Consider the following 14,168-nt stretch of genomic DNA (forward strand, 5'->3'; position numbering starts at 1 on the left):
GAAAAACGAATGATCTATCTGTTCTTTGGCACGTCTCAAGTACAATACACGCTCTGTATGCGCTTGGGTATCAGAAAGACGTAGAAAATAAATAGCACAAAAGGGGGTATTGAGAAGTATCCAAATAGAAAGAAAAACGAAAAACAGCGAGAGAAAAAGCAATCGATCAGTTGATCAATCGGACTTGTTATATGTCGAAGGCTCTGGTCAAGGCTATCATGACTGGTAAACCTTGAGGGAGTTGATGAGCCAGTAGACATCAGAGAAAGCACTGGGGTTTTCCTGCACGTAGGTGTCGCAGGTGCTGGCATAGCTGGCGCAAGAGCCGGAGGACCAGACAGAGCCGGCCCAGTCACCGCAGAAGGTAATATCGAAGACCTGGCGGTACAGTCAGCTTTCAGCCCATGAACAGTCAAAAAGAGAGAAAGAGAAAGAGAGGCGTACAATGTTGTTTTCCTTGAAATGCGAGCTAATGTCACAGTCACCAGCAAAGTAAGCAGCTGGAGTTCCCCAGCCACTTGGGTCCGGAGAGCCGCTGGTAATGTCAGAGGGAACATCGTCGGCAATCCACCAGAAGATCTGGATGTAGTCATCGGTCCATTCCATGGCGTAGACACCGCCACCGTAGCTGTTGAAGGTGGCGCCCCAGCTCTCTTCGTTTTTGGCGACAATGTCGCAGCCCTCGTTGCCGTCAATCTCGGCGTAGCAGTTGTTGTTCTCGAGCGTACCAGCGAAGCCAGTGTCGTTGATGGTGCAGTCGTCGCTGGTATGCAGGGTCATTTGGTTGGTGGACTGCAGGTTGGCGCCCTCGATGATGTCGATTTCGCCATCGTTGGGCCAGTCGGGTCCATAGGTCCAGCTACGTGGCTTTGTTAGCTCCTGGAATAGTAGCAGCAGCAGCAGCAGCAGCAGCAGAAGAAGAGCTTACAAGGCAGGCCAGGAACCGCAGGCGGAAGCGGGCATGTGGGCGAGGTCAAGGATGAACAAGCCGGTGGTATAGGCGGTGTTACTTTCTAGACGGACACTTTGACGGCCAGAACCGCTGGCCACGTTGGTGTGATCAACACCAATGTAGGTGGCATTTCCCTCGGCTTTGATCAAACCGGCACTTGTGGCAGTAGACTGGTCGACGTACGTGACATAGCCAGCGGTGGGATCAGTGCCCTATAGACATGGTTAGCCAGGCAAGAGATACACATAACTACACAACAGAAAGGCATTTCTTACAGTGTAGAAAGTGAATCCGTCGAAGAAGCTGGTGCCGGATCCGTAGTCGTCCACCAAGCTGTAGGTAGCACTGCTCAGGCCAGCGAGAGCAGCCAGCGGGAAGAGAGTCGAGTAATGCATGTTGATTGATAGTCAGAAAGGGAGTGCCTGAAGATCAAACCAGTAGGTATAGTAATTGATTCTCAAAATCAAGTTTTGCAGGGAATGAATAGCTGTCCAAAGACTGGAAAGGGAGTGAATCGTCGAGCACCAGGCTCAAGAGTTGGTATGAGTTTTTGGATAAGGAACGAATAGGGACTCTTCGAGCACCGCGATGAAGAAGTGTAGAGAGAGAGATAGAAAAGAAGAGCAGGCGTATATTATACTTATATAATTATATGCTATCCACGATGGCACAGCGCAGAACAGCAAAGGGGCCATGAGCCACGGCAGGATGATTCCCCACAGAGGCCATGCTGAAGAAGAACATGCCAGCAGCGCGATTGGCCGCAGCGATACAAGCTAGACTCGAGGACGTATCATTGGATTTTTTCAGCCAGCGGCAAAATAGCGGGCGAGAACATGGCATGGCCAGATCGGATGACTAGCCCTAAAAACAGTCGTTTCAGGAACGCTGCAGCTCGGCCAATGGCTGCGCGAACACGCGCCTTCACATGAGATTGGACGAAGACAAAGCTTTGTTAGCGCCGGTGTGAACAGTACGTGTTCGATTCCATGCCCTTTTTTTCCTTCTCCATGATACAGTAATATGAACAAAGCCATGACTCCTCGACAAGGCGTGATATCGGAGAACTCTGCTGGTTCCGTGGTGTGTTGGGTCTGATCCCGCTTGGGAGTTGGAACGTCGTAGCCCTAAACTCAAGCCTTGGCCACTAACTATGCCGAACTAGCCCTTGGGTAGCAGTGCTACGTATACAGTATTGCAAGGGGTGTTTTCTTTCTTTCTTTCTTTTTTTTGGCCTTTATTTTCTTTCATGTTCAAATCTTCATAATATTGATTAATACACTATACGAGACCCCCCACAACTGGCCTGTCCACCTCTCCGTGGCTTGGGATCGCCCAGTAGTCCCTATTTTATATAGGCCACTCACAGCGCATGGAGCCTTTCCAATTTTGCCTGCTTGCCTGCATGTGTTTAAATCTCCGCGTGTGCGTTTCACGGCCGTAATAAAATATTCTACTCCCCCCCCCCCGGTCAGTCAGGCCCATCATCTGCCGTGTGACTTGTGGCCTGCTTGGCAGTAGTCAAAACTCGAGAAAAACCTTGGAATCGGACGTAGCATCCCTCTCAAGTCCTGGAGATTGTCAGGTTCCATTTCGGGAGTTCTAGTGCGTGCTAGTGCTGAGCAGAAGAACCCTAACTAACTAGTATGACTATCGACCATCTAACGTTTCATGCTTACTATATCGCCTGTTGGCTAACTTAACTAACTAGTAGCCAGTGGGTTTGGTTTTTGAGGAACGCTGTGGAGTACCTACGTAGAATGATTCTAGACGGAGATTCTCGAGTTGCAATGGTACGTATATCCAATGCATACGGAGTATACTTCCCGGAGTGAATAGGCGCTATATACTATATACTTACTTATAGTGTATAGCAGAGAATATGCAGGTACATTAGCCGATTGGCATCCGTGGTTGCATTCGGACATATACCTGAGTATATGCATGCATGGCAAATCCCCTCGGTCAACGTCTGTTCAAACAAAGATAATTCTTACTCCGACGTTAGGCTGTTGGGCCGATATATAAAATTCCAAAACTCCTATATGTCCATACCGAGTACTCTTAATCTGCACAACTTATATACATCTAGATATATGCTAGGTTACACTGCAATATTTGTGGCTGCCAGCCACACACGAGAATTATATTATTCTGTTGGAAAAGATATCCTCCCATCATAGACAACGCGTACATGTAAGCGCATCGTGCCCAAGCCGAAAGGATCGCGGATACAACTCTTGGTCTTCTGGCTTGCCTCCTCTCTCGGCATTATGTTTCTCCTGCTCGTTCAGCAAACAGCTGCGATGGTAAAGGTGTCGACACGCAAATATCACTACTGCGCCTGAACCAGGCCCATCGGCGGATGCATCTGTGTTGTTGTTGTTGTTGCTGCTGCTGCTGGTCAAGTGGCCCTCATCTTCTACGCTGCTCGGCCCCTTTCCCTTGCCCTTGCCCTTGTCCTTCGCAAGCGCATTCCTGTCGTCAGATTGGCGTTCGTTTCGTTGCTGGGCGTCGCTAATCTGCTTTCTCTCCCAAGCTGTCCACAATGCAGCGCCAGCACCTGGCCCCCAAATGCGACGACGACAGATCTCGCACACCTGGCCTCTTGGCCGCCACCCGTGTTGCCGTAGTTTCGTCACCTCGTTCACGTGCACAAAGAGGTCCTTGTCTAACATGCCATTGGCCAGCGATAACAGTGATTCTTCGTATGTATATGCAGAAAAGACGGATGCAAGAACTGCGCGTAATTCCGACAACGAGGGAGAAGAAGTCGCCGCCCGCGCAAGGAAAGCACGGAGGACGCGCAAAAAGGACACCCCCGTGCGTTCCGCCGGGACTGGTCCACCGGTCGTCGTGCTGGTCAAGAGAGCCGTAAAAACTCTCTGTACCAACTGGCGAAACGACGAGATCAGCTCCATGCCTTCGCCACCAGACACCAGTAGCAATGGTCTCAACTTTGCCGACAGGTCAGTCTTTTGCAGTAGAAGGGACGAAATATTGCGCGCCATCTGTACAATCGTATCGATTAGGTCCAGCCAGAGATTCTCTTCGAATGTCAGCGGCTCCTGTAGAGCAATGGCCGAAGCACGTTTAGTGCTGCGCACGTTGTTGCCATTCCGAACCATTTTGGCGTTTTTCGTTTGTCCTTGACACAGCCATATTCCAACCCCGGAATACTTCTCCACGCTCTCAAGCAGATCGCTAACAGCCTCAGCAGTACCAGCTAGATCAGGGGTGTCTTCTGCATTAGTCAGAATCCCTGTAAGGCCGGACTGGAGAGTGCCTAGATATGCCAGCAGGCGGTCCATGGCTTTGCGCACTTGTCCTTGTCGTGCTAGCAATACCACGGCTGCATCCACCACGCCACTGCCTTCCATGGCTGGGAGAACTTCATCAAGTCGCAGTTCGTTGACACGTAAGCTATCGACATAATCCGCTACATGAGATCGATTGTATCGACATAGTAATTGCACATAAAGTTCGACCATTGAACTCTCTAGATTTGCAGGCGCAATTTTCGCATCAGCATCGACATTCTGTGGCTCCAGCAATGTCGTCAAGTAATGGAACTTTTTGTAGTCATCGTCGTCCAATGATTTTAAGAAAGTTGCATGCAATGAAGGCGCGAGTTCCTGCACTGTTTGCGCTGTTTTTGAGACGTTGATTTGTACCAACTCGCCGGCCCGGCTCTTGATAGCCCGCAAGACGTCGTCTTGCTGCTTACTACTCAATCCACTTCCCGGTCGCAGGCATTCATAGATACATGTAAATACCTGCTCGCGTTCACTAGTATCCTCGAGATAAGTGAGAATGAGCTCGGCATATTGTTTCTCTGCCCGATACGTAGACTTCAGGACTCGGAAATATCTCGCTGATTTGAAAAGAGGTATAAGGCTCTGGAGATCAGGCGGGTGGTATGTAGACAGCAAATACTCCACGCTTAATTCGCAGTCTTCTGCAATATCCTGGGTCGGCCATCGACACAAGCGCTCAAGAATCTGATACAATGTGGAGCCCGAGAGTAGAATATACTGTGGATACTTTGGGAGGTTCCGCGCGATGAATATGTCCAGGAAGATGGTTTCAAGGGGACCGAATTCGGCGTTGTTATTCATGACATCCAATAGAATGCTGACGATGTATTGGCGGTTAATAGTCAATGCCGGAGAATTTGACCTCAGCTCGGGCTCACCGTTAGCCGGATCGGCCGAGTCATTCAGGAAGCTGTCCTCAAAGGCTTCGTTCAACATGCTCATGAAGCTGGAGGAATCAAATTTGAGGATGGTTCGAAGCGCACTGAACGGTTTCTGGTTGTTATTTCCTGTGAATATATATGTATAGAGGGCCTGCTTGGCTTTCGTTGCTTGTTCTTCAAGCATCTCTTCCCCCGTAGGATAGGTGCGCCCGGTGAGAATAAACGAGAGATACGGGAAGATTTTCATGGCATTCTCGTAGTCACTTGACTTGATATCCGAGCTGTTGTCGTTTGCAGTAGCGGCCATCATACGAGTCGCAAAGCTCAAGAGCTCCTCCAATGGGCCAACATAGTCTTCCACAACGCGGTTCCAAACATAGATAAACGCATCATACAGGTTATGCTGTTTGCAAAGCGTGGTCACCTGCTCAATATCCATTGTAGTAGGATCAAGCAGACAAATCACCTCCTCGAGGCGGGTTGACGTATAGGTAGATGAGTAGTGGTTGACTAGGGCTTTAAGCGTTGATGGGGGTAGAGATCTGATTTTATCATCCCTTATAAAGGGCTCGAGGACATCCAAAAAAATGCCCTCCGAATCATGTTCATCATACCAGTCGTAAACCTCGTCCCATAAGTAATCAAAGTCATCCATGCAGATACATGCAGATATGCTAACGTCAGCGAGAGCCTCTAACTGTGGTCTTAGAACACGCTCGGTGCCTGCATCTTCGTTCCTTCCAAAGGCAAATTTTAACGAAGCCGTTATCATTTCTAGCAGCTTTTCTTCGACGACCGAATGTCGCAGGTCGTCTTCCTCGGGAAGGCCAACAGTAAGTTTCTCCGCATCTCCTTGATAGTAAGACGTCGCTAGACGAATCGCAGACACGAAATCGCCCGTCTCCATGTATGCAAGCAATCGGTCGGCCCAGTTGGACAGGCTTCCTACTGACAGATCATTGTAGCCTAATAAGAACAAACGCCCTTTATAAGCCTTCAAGCTTTGATAAAAGGCATCCGCGACAACGCCATGCATCGACGTGTTTTCTTCGTCATACTGTTCTACCAGCGTATGGAGATGCGACGAGAAGATGTCGGCATGATAGATGTGTTTGTGAAGGAGATCAAAGGAGTCGGTCACACGGAGCGTCTTGTCTTCTAATATCAACAAGTGCTGGGTAATGGTCAGCACGGCGAGAACAGAGCGGCTCAACCACTGGACCGCCACGATGGCTTCGTTGGCTCTCCAGCGGCTTCTAGGGCGAAACTCGAGCACAGGTGGGCGATCTTTGGTGGAGCCGCCATCTACATCGGACACACAGACATCGAGAACGGTTAAGACGTTAGACCAGCAGTATACAAGTTTCGTCTGTGATATTCCTTCTTTTCCTTTCAGCTTGATTGCGGGAAACCAGGCTAATGCAGCGCTCATGACATTGTGGGATCCCACTTCCTTCGGCCGCGGTGATTTGAACTGAGTATGTGCTACGGGCGTGGTAGAGACGATAACGAGCAAGTAGGGTGTTAGAATTGCGACCAGGCCAAGACTGTCGGTTGGCTGGTCAACATTGCCTAATGGTAGGGGCGAAAAGGCTAGGACAGAACTGGGTTTGCGAGGTTTGCCTTCCTCTGATGGGGGTTCTGGATAACGCCCTAGTACTCTGGTGGTCTTGACACTTCTGGCGACTGCACCCATACCCCTTGTCGCAAGGTGTGAAAACGCCATACCACGATCATCAGCCGAGACCAAGGCGGTACGTCTGGTTCCTAGAAATCCCACATGTACGACGGACACACCGGCTACATGACCATCAGAAGTATTTCTCTGGGCATGTTGAGCCGCTTGTATGGGGGGAATATGAAGGAAGGGCCGCGCCGCCCGAGAGATTTCCCATGTGAAGATTTCCCCTTGCGCGTGTCCCACTGCGACAGTTGTATGATCGGCAGATATAGCCAAAGATGTAACAGCGCCAGCTTCGACGGCTAAGGGTTGTTAGATACAAGATATCACTGCAAGATTAAAAAAGAAAATAGAGGTGCAAACCTTTCGTCCCAGGACCAATTATAGTTTTCAGGTTCTGCTGATAATCGAAAACAAGAACAATGCCCTTTGAGGTTCCTAAAATAATAGCCGTCGACACCGAAATGCATGTTGGTCGACCAAAATTGCGCCTGCCTACTTCGGAAAATGACTGTCCTGCAATCTTGCGCAACTTGGTCCATCGCACGACCTCCCAGGGAGCTTGCGGGGCGTCCGGCTCGAGATCAGGCGTACTAGAAAGCGGAGGCTGGCTTGTGAATGAAGAATTGCGGGAGTGCGTATGTAGCAGGAATGGAGAAGATGGTCGCGGACTGCTGAATGACGAGGATGACAGTCTCGATTGGAAGCGTAGATCGAATGGGCGGTGGGCAGGACTAGGACTCGATCTGGTGGAGGCTCGGAAGGCTAGGGCGCTGCTGCTTGGCGAAGACTGCATAGAGCCCTAGAAGAGGTCAGTATACGTCTAGTTAAGGCAGTAGCTTGACGTGACGACTCACATGCAGAGATGGCGTGTCGTCTGGGATTGACGAGACTTCGTCCGCGGCCTTGGGAACAGGCGGGAGAAGCTGGGATGAGGATTCGTGGACGGAATCATCTTGAAAGTCACGGTCCTTAGGGGGCGACTCTATGTCCTCGGCAGGATGAGAGTCTACTGGGCCGTCGTCCCCATCCTTAGTTGCTAGTTCACGGTGGGCGGGCAGCTCCTCATCCTCCTGGCCGAGATCAAGCTCATCCTCGCGGGCGCCGTCATCACTCCCCTCGTGCGTGGAGCTCATCGGCAGCAGGGTCGAATGCTCATCGCTTCGAGATGCAAAAGCAGGGATTGTGGCGATAGTCTCGGTGAGGTTCCGAGTGTGGCATTAACACGAGTAGTTACGGTATCGGCAGTGGTTGGCTGCTTGTTTATCGCGATTCGAGCAGCGCCAATGCCAATGCCAATGTCAATGCCGATGTCTCAAGTCGCGTCGAGATGATCAGATGCCGGATTTGGTAGTGGCTTGCTAGGGCATGCCGGTGATGCAGGAGGTAAATGGCGAATAGCAAAAAGTAGATACAGAGATGTTTACTGTACGCAAGTTGCAGTTGCAGTTGCAGTTGTAGTTGCAGTTGTCAATCGCCGATCTTAGCTCATGCATGCGCCACGCCGGCACGAGCCACAGTGGCTTGTTGATATACATGCATCTCTATCACTCTCTATGTAAACTTCGTACTCCATCTCTGCGCGCACTCGTCTGCTTATTGCCAAACTGACTGCTCTTTACTTCCGCCATGCATCGTCGCCCGCGTATGGTGGCATCCGGCAGTGATCTAGGTACCAGTGAGGGGCTCTACTATCCTCCTCACACATCTCCAGCTATCTGCGTGGCGCAGCCAATCCCACGGCGCGCTCATGCCTGAGGTAGCATCGCGCATCAGTCAACCTTGACTGCTTTAAGCTTTTGTTCCGCGGTGCCTACTCGTGGACTCTTAGTGCATGCGTACCTGTTTGCTATTGGTATTATGGTCTTAGCCAGGGCTCTCCGCCTGACGAGCTACTGTCATGGCCTCCATCACATGCGATAGACAGACGATCATGGCATTCCATCTGTGCAACACTAATACTAGTCCAGGTGCTTGAGGGGCATGATTGCGACCAATGTTCCATCATCTCCTTATGGGCTTGCATGTCTACTGTACCTATCATCTAGGTACGCTACGTATATGTGCGCATATATAGGTCCGTGGTATGCCCGGATGGGGGGTCATGCATTCTTTAAAATTATCTACCCCGGCAAGGAGGAGCTCAAAGTATACATTTCAACATCCACTCTGGCTAGAGCAATAACAACAACAACAACAACAACAAAATGCTGTCCAATCTCCCCCTCGGCCTGCTCTCAGCAGCAGCCCTCCTCTTCCCCATCACCTCAGCCCAATGCAACGGCCAAGTCGAGTACTGCACTCGCTCCTGGTCCAACATCACGACCGTCGGCTCGCACGACTCGCCCTTTGTCGGTGACAGCCTATCCGACAACCAAGACATCAGCATCACCGCCCAGCTCGACCTGGGCATTCGCTTCCTTCAGGGCCAAACGCACATGTCCATCCTGGGCAATGAGCTCGAACTGTGCCATACAAGCTGTCTGCTTGAAGACGCCGGCTCGCTGACAGACTATCTCACCACGATCAAGACATGGCTAGACGCCAACCCTAATGAAGTGCTTACTTTGCTGCTCACGAACGGCGATTATGTCGGTATCGGTAATTTCAGTGCCTCCTTCGAGGCTAGTGGGCTGGATACATTGTGCTATGTGCCGCCGACCAGTCCGGATGTGCTCCCGATCAATGAGTGGCCGACACTGCAGGAACTGATTGATAATGGGACTCGGGTTGTTACATTCTTGGGTACGTTTCTCTCCCGGCCTCTCTCTGTCCCTCCTTTCCAAGTAATAGAACAAAATCTCCTGGGATAATACATACTAAGTGGAGGGGCGGCGGGGGGGGGGAAGATTACGACGCCGACATGTCCACCGTCCCCTATATCCTCGACGAATTCTCCTACTACTTTGAAACACCCTACGACGTCACCGACTCCACCTTCGATGACTGCAGCATCAACCGGCCCTCCGGCGCCTCCGCCGACGGCCGCATGTACATCGTCAACCACTTCCTCGACAAGGACGTTTTGGGCGCTGACATCCCGGACCGCGACGCCGCAAATACGACCAATGCCGTTTCGGGCACGGGCAGTATTGGCGCACAGACGGCGCTGTGCGAGTCGTTGTATGGTCGGCCGCCGAATGGGATTTTGCTGGATTGGGTTGATCTTGGGGAGCCTATTAAGGCGCAGGATGTTATTAATGGGGTGTCGAGTTAGTATATATAAACAAGGTGTTGTTGCATGTTGGGTGTTGCCGTTCAAGACTGATGATGATATTATGTGTGTATATAGGATGATATAGAATGTACATACACATCCTAGATGCATAGCGAGGCTGAGGAAGAATCACTCGTCGATCTCCACCTGCATTTGACGTTCTACACACCATAGCATTAGTATTCGTAGACTTAATCTAAAGAAAAGAGAATTACCATATATCTTATTCGCAGACGCGATAATCACTTCTGCTTTGCGAGCCATTTTCGCCGCGTATCGCTCAGCTTCTTTCTCCGAGTTCTGATACGACTGCGATTTGCGCGAGCGGGCCTGCCGACGGCAATATTAGTATTGCATAAATTCTTCATCACCATCATCATCAGCACCAAAGATTGAAAAGAGTACCATAATCAAAACAGGAACAATGTCCTTCGCATCTGCAGCTGCCAAAGCCCTCACACTCCGGAACCCGTTCTCCCATAACAACCGCGCCGTCCAGCTCTTGACATGCGTCACCTGCGCCATTTCGAGCAGGTCGTCGCGCGCGCCGGCCTGTAGTCGGTCACGCATATGGTCCAGCACGATGGCGAGCATGCCCCAGCCCATTCGCTGGCAGAATTTGACCATGCCCGCTGCAAAGCCGTGGCATGTCTGCGCTAGAGTCTGCACGACGCCGCGTGGGACGCGGTAGCGACTTGCTATGGTGGATAGTGGGATTTCGTTGCTGAGATCGCGGAGTTGGAAGGCTGTGTAGGCTCGACGGTAGATTCGGGAGAGCTGGAGTTGGGTTGGGTCATCTTCTTTGAATGTTCGTCCGGATTGGACCCTATTATTTATATCAGTCATTATTTTCATGACGATGAAGATCAAGTTGAAGAAGTACATGTTATTAACGAATCCAGGCTGCACTCCAACAAACTGCAGCGCGCGAATGCCGCTCTCATCCAAAAGATCGAGCTGATCTCGGAAAATAGGCCAGTCGATAGTAGTGTTCATAGCGACACTGAACGGAGTAAACATATAGAATATGTGCATCTCTCCATCCATGACAAAGGCCTGGAGCGCGCGCTTGAGTTCTTCATACACAAAAATACCGTCGTCCGGAGAGAAGGAAGAAGCGACAATGGCGGCGCCGAGCTTCGTCGATTCGTAAGAATCATCGTCACGCAAGCGAATCAGTCCCATCTCGACTAATTCCTGCAGACTCGATTCGGTCAACTTCTGAATTTCACCCTCTTCCCGCGTTCGGCAGAGTAGAGTGCATCTCATGAACTCATCGATGGCTTCGCGACCAGACACTAATCGTGTCGCAATACCTTCTAACAGCGCTCTAAATAACCAACACGTCTTAGGATTTACTTACTTGCAAAGGGGGGGGAAAAGAACATGAAGAAATGAGAGATACCTTTTCACGCCTTTGTTATCCTGCGCTAAACAACTGTCAATCGCCGGAGTCTCAGCATCCCATATCTCAGAAATCGCCTCCAAATCCGCTTTCTGGCAAATGAGATAGGTTTCCCCAACCGTGTCCTTCCCTTTGCGTCCTGCGCGACCCCTCATCTGGCGTCTTTTTTATGTCAGTGACTCTTCTAGATCTGCCAGGGGTAAAACGTACAATAACGCAGGTCCAACAATGTCGCGGCCCATTCGGGCACCTTGTATAATGACTCGTCTGGCGGGCAGATTCACACCTGCTGCAAGACTGCATGTTGCCACAATAACTTTCACTGTCCCTCGGTCATACGCATCCGCTACCAGGTCTCGTTCCTCGGTAGTTAGCCCAGCATCTAAAATGGTTCGGCAGTCAGCTAGAAAATTTTTTCTAATAAAAGCACAAGAGTATACTTCTTCATGCATGTAGCGCCGGGGAAATCGGGAAATCTCACGATGAAAAGCAACTCCCTTGATAATAGTCGCCTGAAAAACGGGATCCAGCCCGCATGGTAGACTTCCCAACTCCGCCAAAAGATCTAGTCTTCTCTCCAAAAGTTCTGTATCCAATGTTGACGGCGGAGGCATTGCCTCGCTAATCAGCTGGGCATTCATCTGGCAGGCCTGTCGGCTACCGCAAAATACCAAGGCTCCAAACCCAGCAGTGGCTGTTTCAACAGCTAGGGACACCATCACGTTCGCGGTGGGATTACTTAACTCCTTGAACGGCGACGGGTCGACCAATCGACATGGGGGTACAGAATCGAGTAATGATACGGACTGAAGCTTTGTGGCTGTTTGGAAAAATCCCTTCGAACTGGTAGCAGGGTAGATGGCATTCTCGTAAACCAAATGTTCGTCAATTGGGACGGGCCGATGCCTCGATGCATGAAAGGAGGCATGAAGCCACTCCGCTAGTAATTCAGTATTCTTATAACGATACCAACCGTCAGCTATGATTTGGGTTGACTTGTTCAGAGGCGATTACTCACAGAAAGAGTAGCGCTCATGCCAATGAGTTGGATGTCTTGTTGCAACAAAAGCAGTTTGGTCACCATCAACTCTAGTAGGTAGCCGCGACTGTCATCATCCAGCATATGGATTTCATCCACGACTACGACGGCGAGATCATTGATATTACATTCCTCGATGGCAGTGTTGACTAACGCATTTGCCTACACCAGCGAATGAGAGAGAGATACGCAAGACAGCAATGGATAACGAATAAAATATATATGTATATAAACATAAATATATACGGAGTCTGTTGATAGAACCCACCTTTTCAATGGTGCAGACTGCAATGTCAGTATCGGCCCAGGTCGCTCGCGACTTACTTCCACCGAAAAAGCCGGTTACACGGATCTCCTTGGACGGCTGTCTCCATGGCTGCTGCTGTTTCGCAGGATCGATGTGGGGATCACCGAGGTTCTTCTCGACGTCCTGGACGATGCGACGGAGCCACTTGAGCTTCTCCTGCACGAGGGCCACATACGGCAGCACCAGCATAGCCTTGCGGTGTGGGTTCTCTATGACTCTTTTGAGCATCAACACATCGGCGACCAGCGACTTGCCGCCTCCGGTGGGTGCTGTGTAGAGCAGGTTCTTCTCGGCGGTCAAGTGGCCGCGGCCGAGCAGACACGAGGCCTGCCATGGATAGATGCTGTGGATGCCGACGGCGTTGAAGTTGGCCACCAAGGCAGGCGGCAGGCCGTACTTCGGGTGCTCCAGCGACAGCAGGGGGTTGCACTTGGCAGCAGTGGTGGTCGTTGTCGTCGGCGGCGCCAAGTGCGGGATGGCACGGATGATAATGCTAGCGTGGCCGGTAGCGTGCCGAATCGGGCTAGCGGCGATGCGAGCGGCGCCTGAGGTAGAGGCTTGCGCATGAGTGGTAGCGACAAAATCCACGCCGCGCGTGCTGGCCGCGTGAGGTTGGACGGAGTCTTCTTTCGAGACCAGCGCCTGGTACGGCCGCTTCAGTCCAGCGCGCGCCCTGGAGGTGGCGATCGAGGTTGTCTGCTGCTGGGCCAGGGCCACGGACGTCTGGAAGCCATGGCTCTGGACGGGGAACCCAGACATGACCTGGGGAGAGAACGAAACGAGGACCAGTGCAGAGTAACTAGGTCACGCCATGTAGGACACTATGGTCCAACCGGAACGTCGGCCATTTAGGGGGCTGGGGTGTAGTTCGTCAACATGTGTTGTGTGGTGGTGGTGGTGGTGTTGAATGTTTGTTTGCATTGGAACTTTCGGGGGCACAAGGCAAGACCGTGCCCGGGTGCCTCAGGTGTCTGTCGCATCACGTGTCGCCAGCATGCCTACTATATAAATCATAAATCATACCCAGGAGCGACACAGTGTAAACGATATGCGCGACAGACCATGTGCCTGCGATCTCTTACTTCCCGTATCATGCCATCGATCGAGCCACAGACCAGACAGAACAGCGGTGACTGGCAAAAGCCCATCAGATTCATTCATTTCATGTATGACGCCCGCAGGCGGGCACACGCTAGTCTGCTTTGGGCGTAGGCTGGCAGGCTTAATTTAGCAGCTGGTTCTATTTCCTCCGTCACTGACCCAAGTAGAGACTCGCTAGTTCACTAATTATTATTCTCATTATTAACCAAGTTGGTGACTCTGGCAGTTGTGTTGTGGCAAACCCAGCGCTGCCACGTGATTGGCTGGA

At 51.1% G+C, this 14,168-nt stretch overlaps 4 protein-coding genes across 4 annotated transcripts; 1 reads left to right on the top strand and 3 right to left on the bottom strand.

The window, feature by feature from the left end:
- Window positions 1-216: 216 nt before the first annotated feature.
- On the bottom strand, window positions 217-1,347 carry UA08_05268 (hypothetical protein; the record flags this gene model as incomplete). Its single annotated transcript, XM_020267571.1, has 4 exons — window positions 217-378; window positions 445-859; window positions 929-1,164; window positions 1,228-1,347. 4 exons carry the CDS (start codon window positions 1,345-1,347, stop codon window positions 217-219), a joined length of 933 nt encoding a protein of 310 aa, XP_020119805.1.
- A 1,782-nt stretch (window positions 1,348-3,129) lies between these two features.
- Window positions 3,130-7,967, bottom strand: UA08_05269 (hypothetical protein; the record flags this gene model as incomplete). The annotated part of the gene is made up of 3 exons (XM_020267572.1): window positions 3,130-7,133; window positions 7,195-7,633; window positions 7,689-7,967. The coding sequence occupies 3 exons, from the start codon at window positions 7,965-7,967 to the stop codon at window positions 3,130-3,132; spliced, it is 4,722 nt and encodes a 1,573-aa protein (XP_020119802.1).
- A 1,071-nt stretch (window positions 7,968-9,038) lies between these two features.
- Window positions 9,039-10,048, top strand: UA08_05270 (hypothetical protein; the record flags this gene model as incomplete). The annotated part of the gene is made up of 2 exons (XM_020267573.1): window positions 9,039-9,576; window positions 9,681-10,048. 2 exons carry the CDS (start codon window positions 9,039-9,041, stop codon window positions 10,046-10,048), a joined length of 906 nt encoding a protein of 301 aa, XP_020119803.1.
- Window positions 10,049-10,177: 129 nt separating this feature from the next.
- Window positions 10,178-13,558, bottom strand: UA08_05271 (hypothetical protein; the record flags this gene model as incomplete). Its single annotated transcript, XM_020267574.1, has 9 exons — window positions 10,178-10,209; window positions 10,264-10,378; window positions 10,454-10,874; window positions 10,932-11,378; window positions 11,454-11,615; window positions 11,664-11,835; window positions 11,935-12,409; window positions 12,472-12,654; window positions 12,761-13,558. The coding sequence occupies 9 exons, from the start codon at window positions 13,556-13,558 to the stop codon at window positions 10,178-10,180; spliced, it is 2,805 nt and encodes a 934-aa protein (XP_020119800.1).
- Between the last annotated feature and the right edge of the window lie 610 nt (window positions 13,559-14,168).

Source organism: Talaromyces atroroseus, assembly GCF_001907595.1.
Source record: "Talaromyces atroroseus strain IBT 11181 chromosome Unknown scaffold_6, whole genome shotgun sequence".
In the NCBI taxonomy this organism is placed as follows: Eukaryota; Fungi; Ascomycota; class Eurotiomycetes; order Eurotiales; family Trichocomaceae; genus Talaromyces; species Talaromyces atroroseus.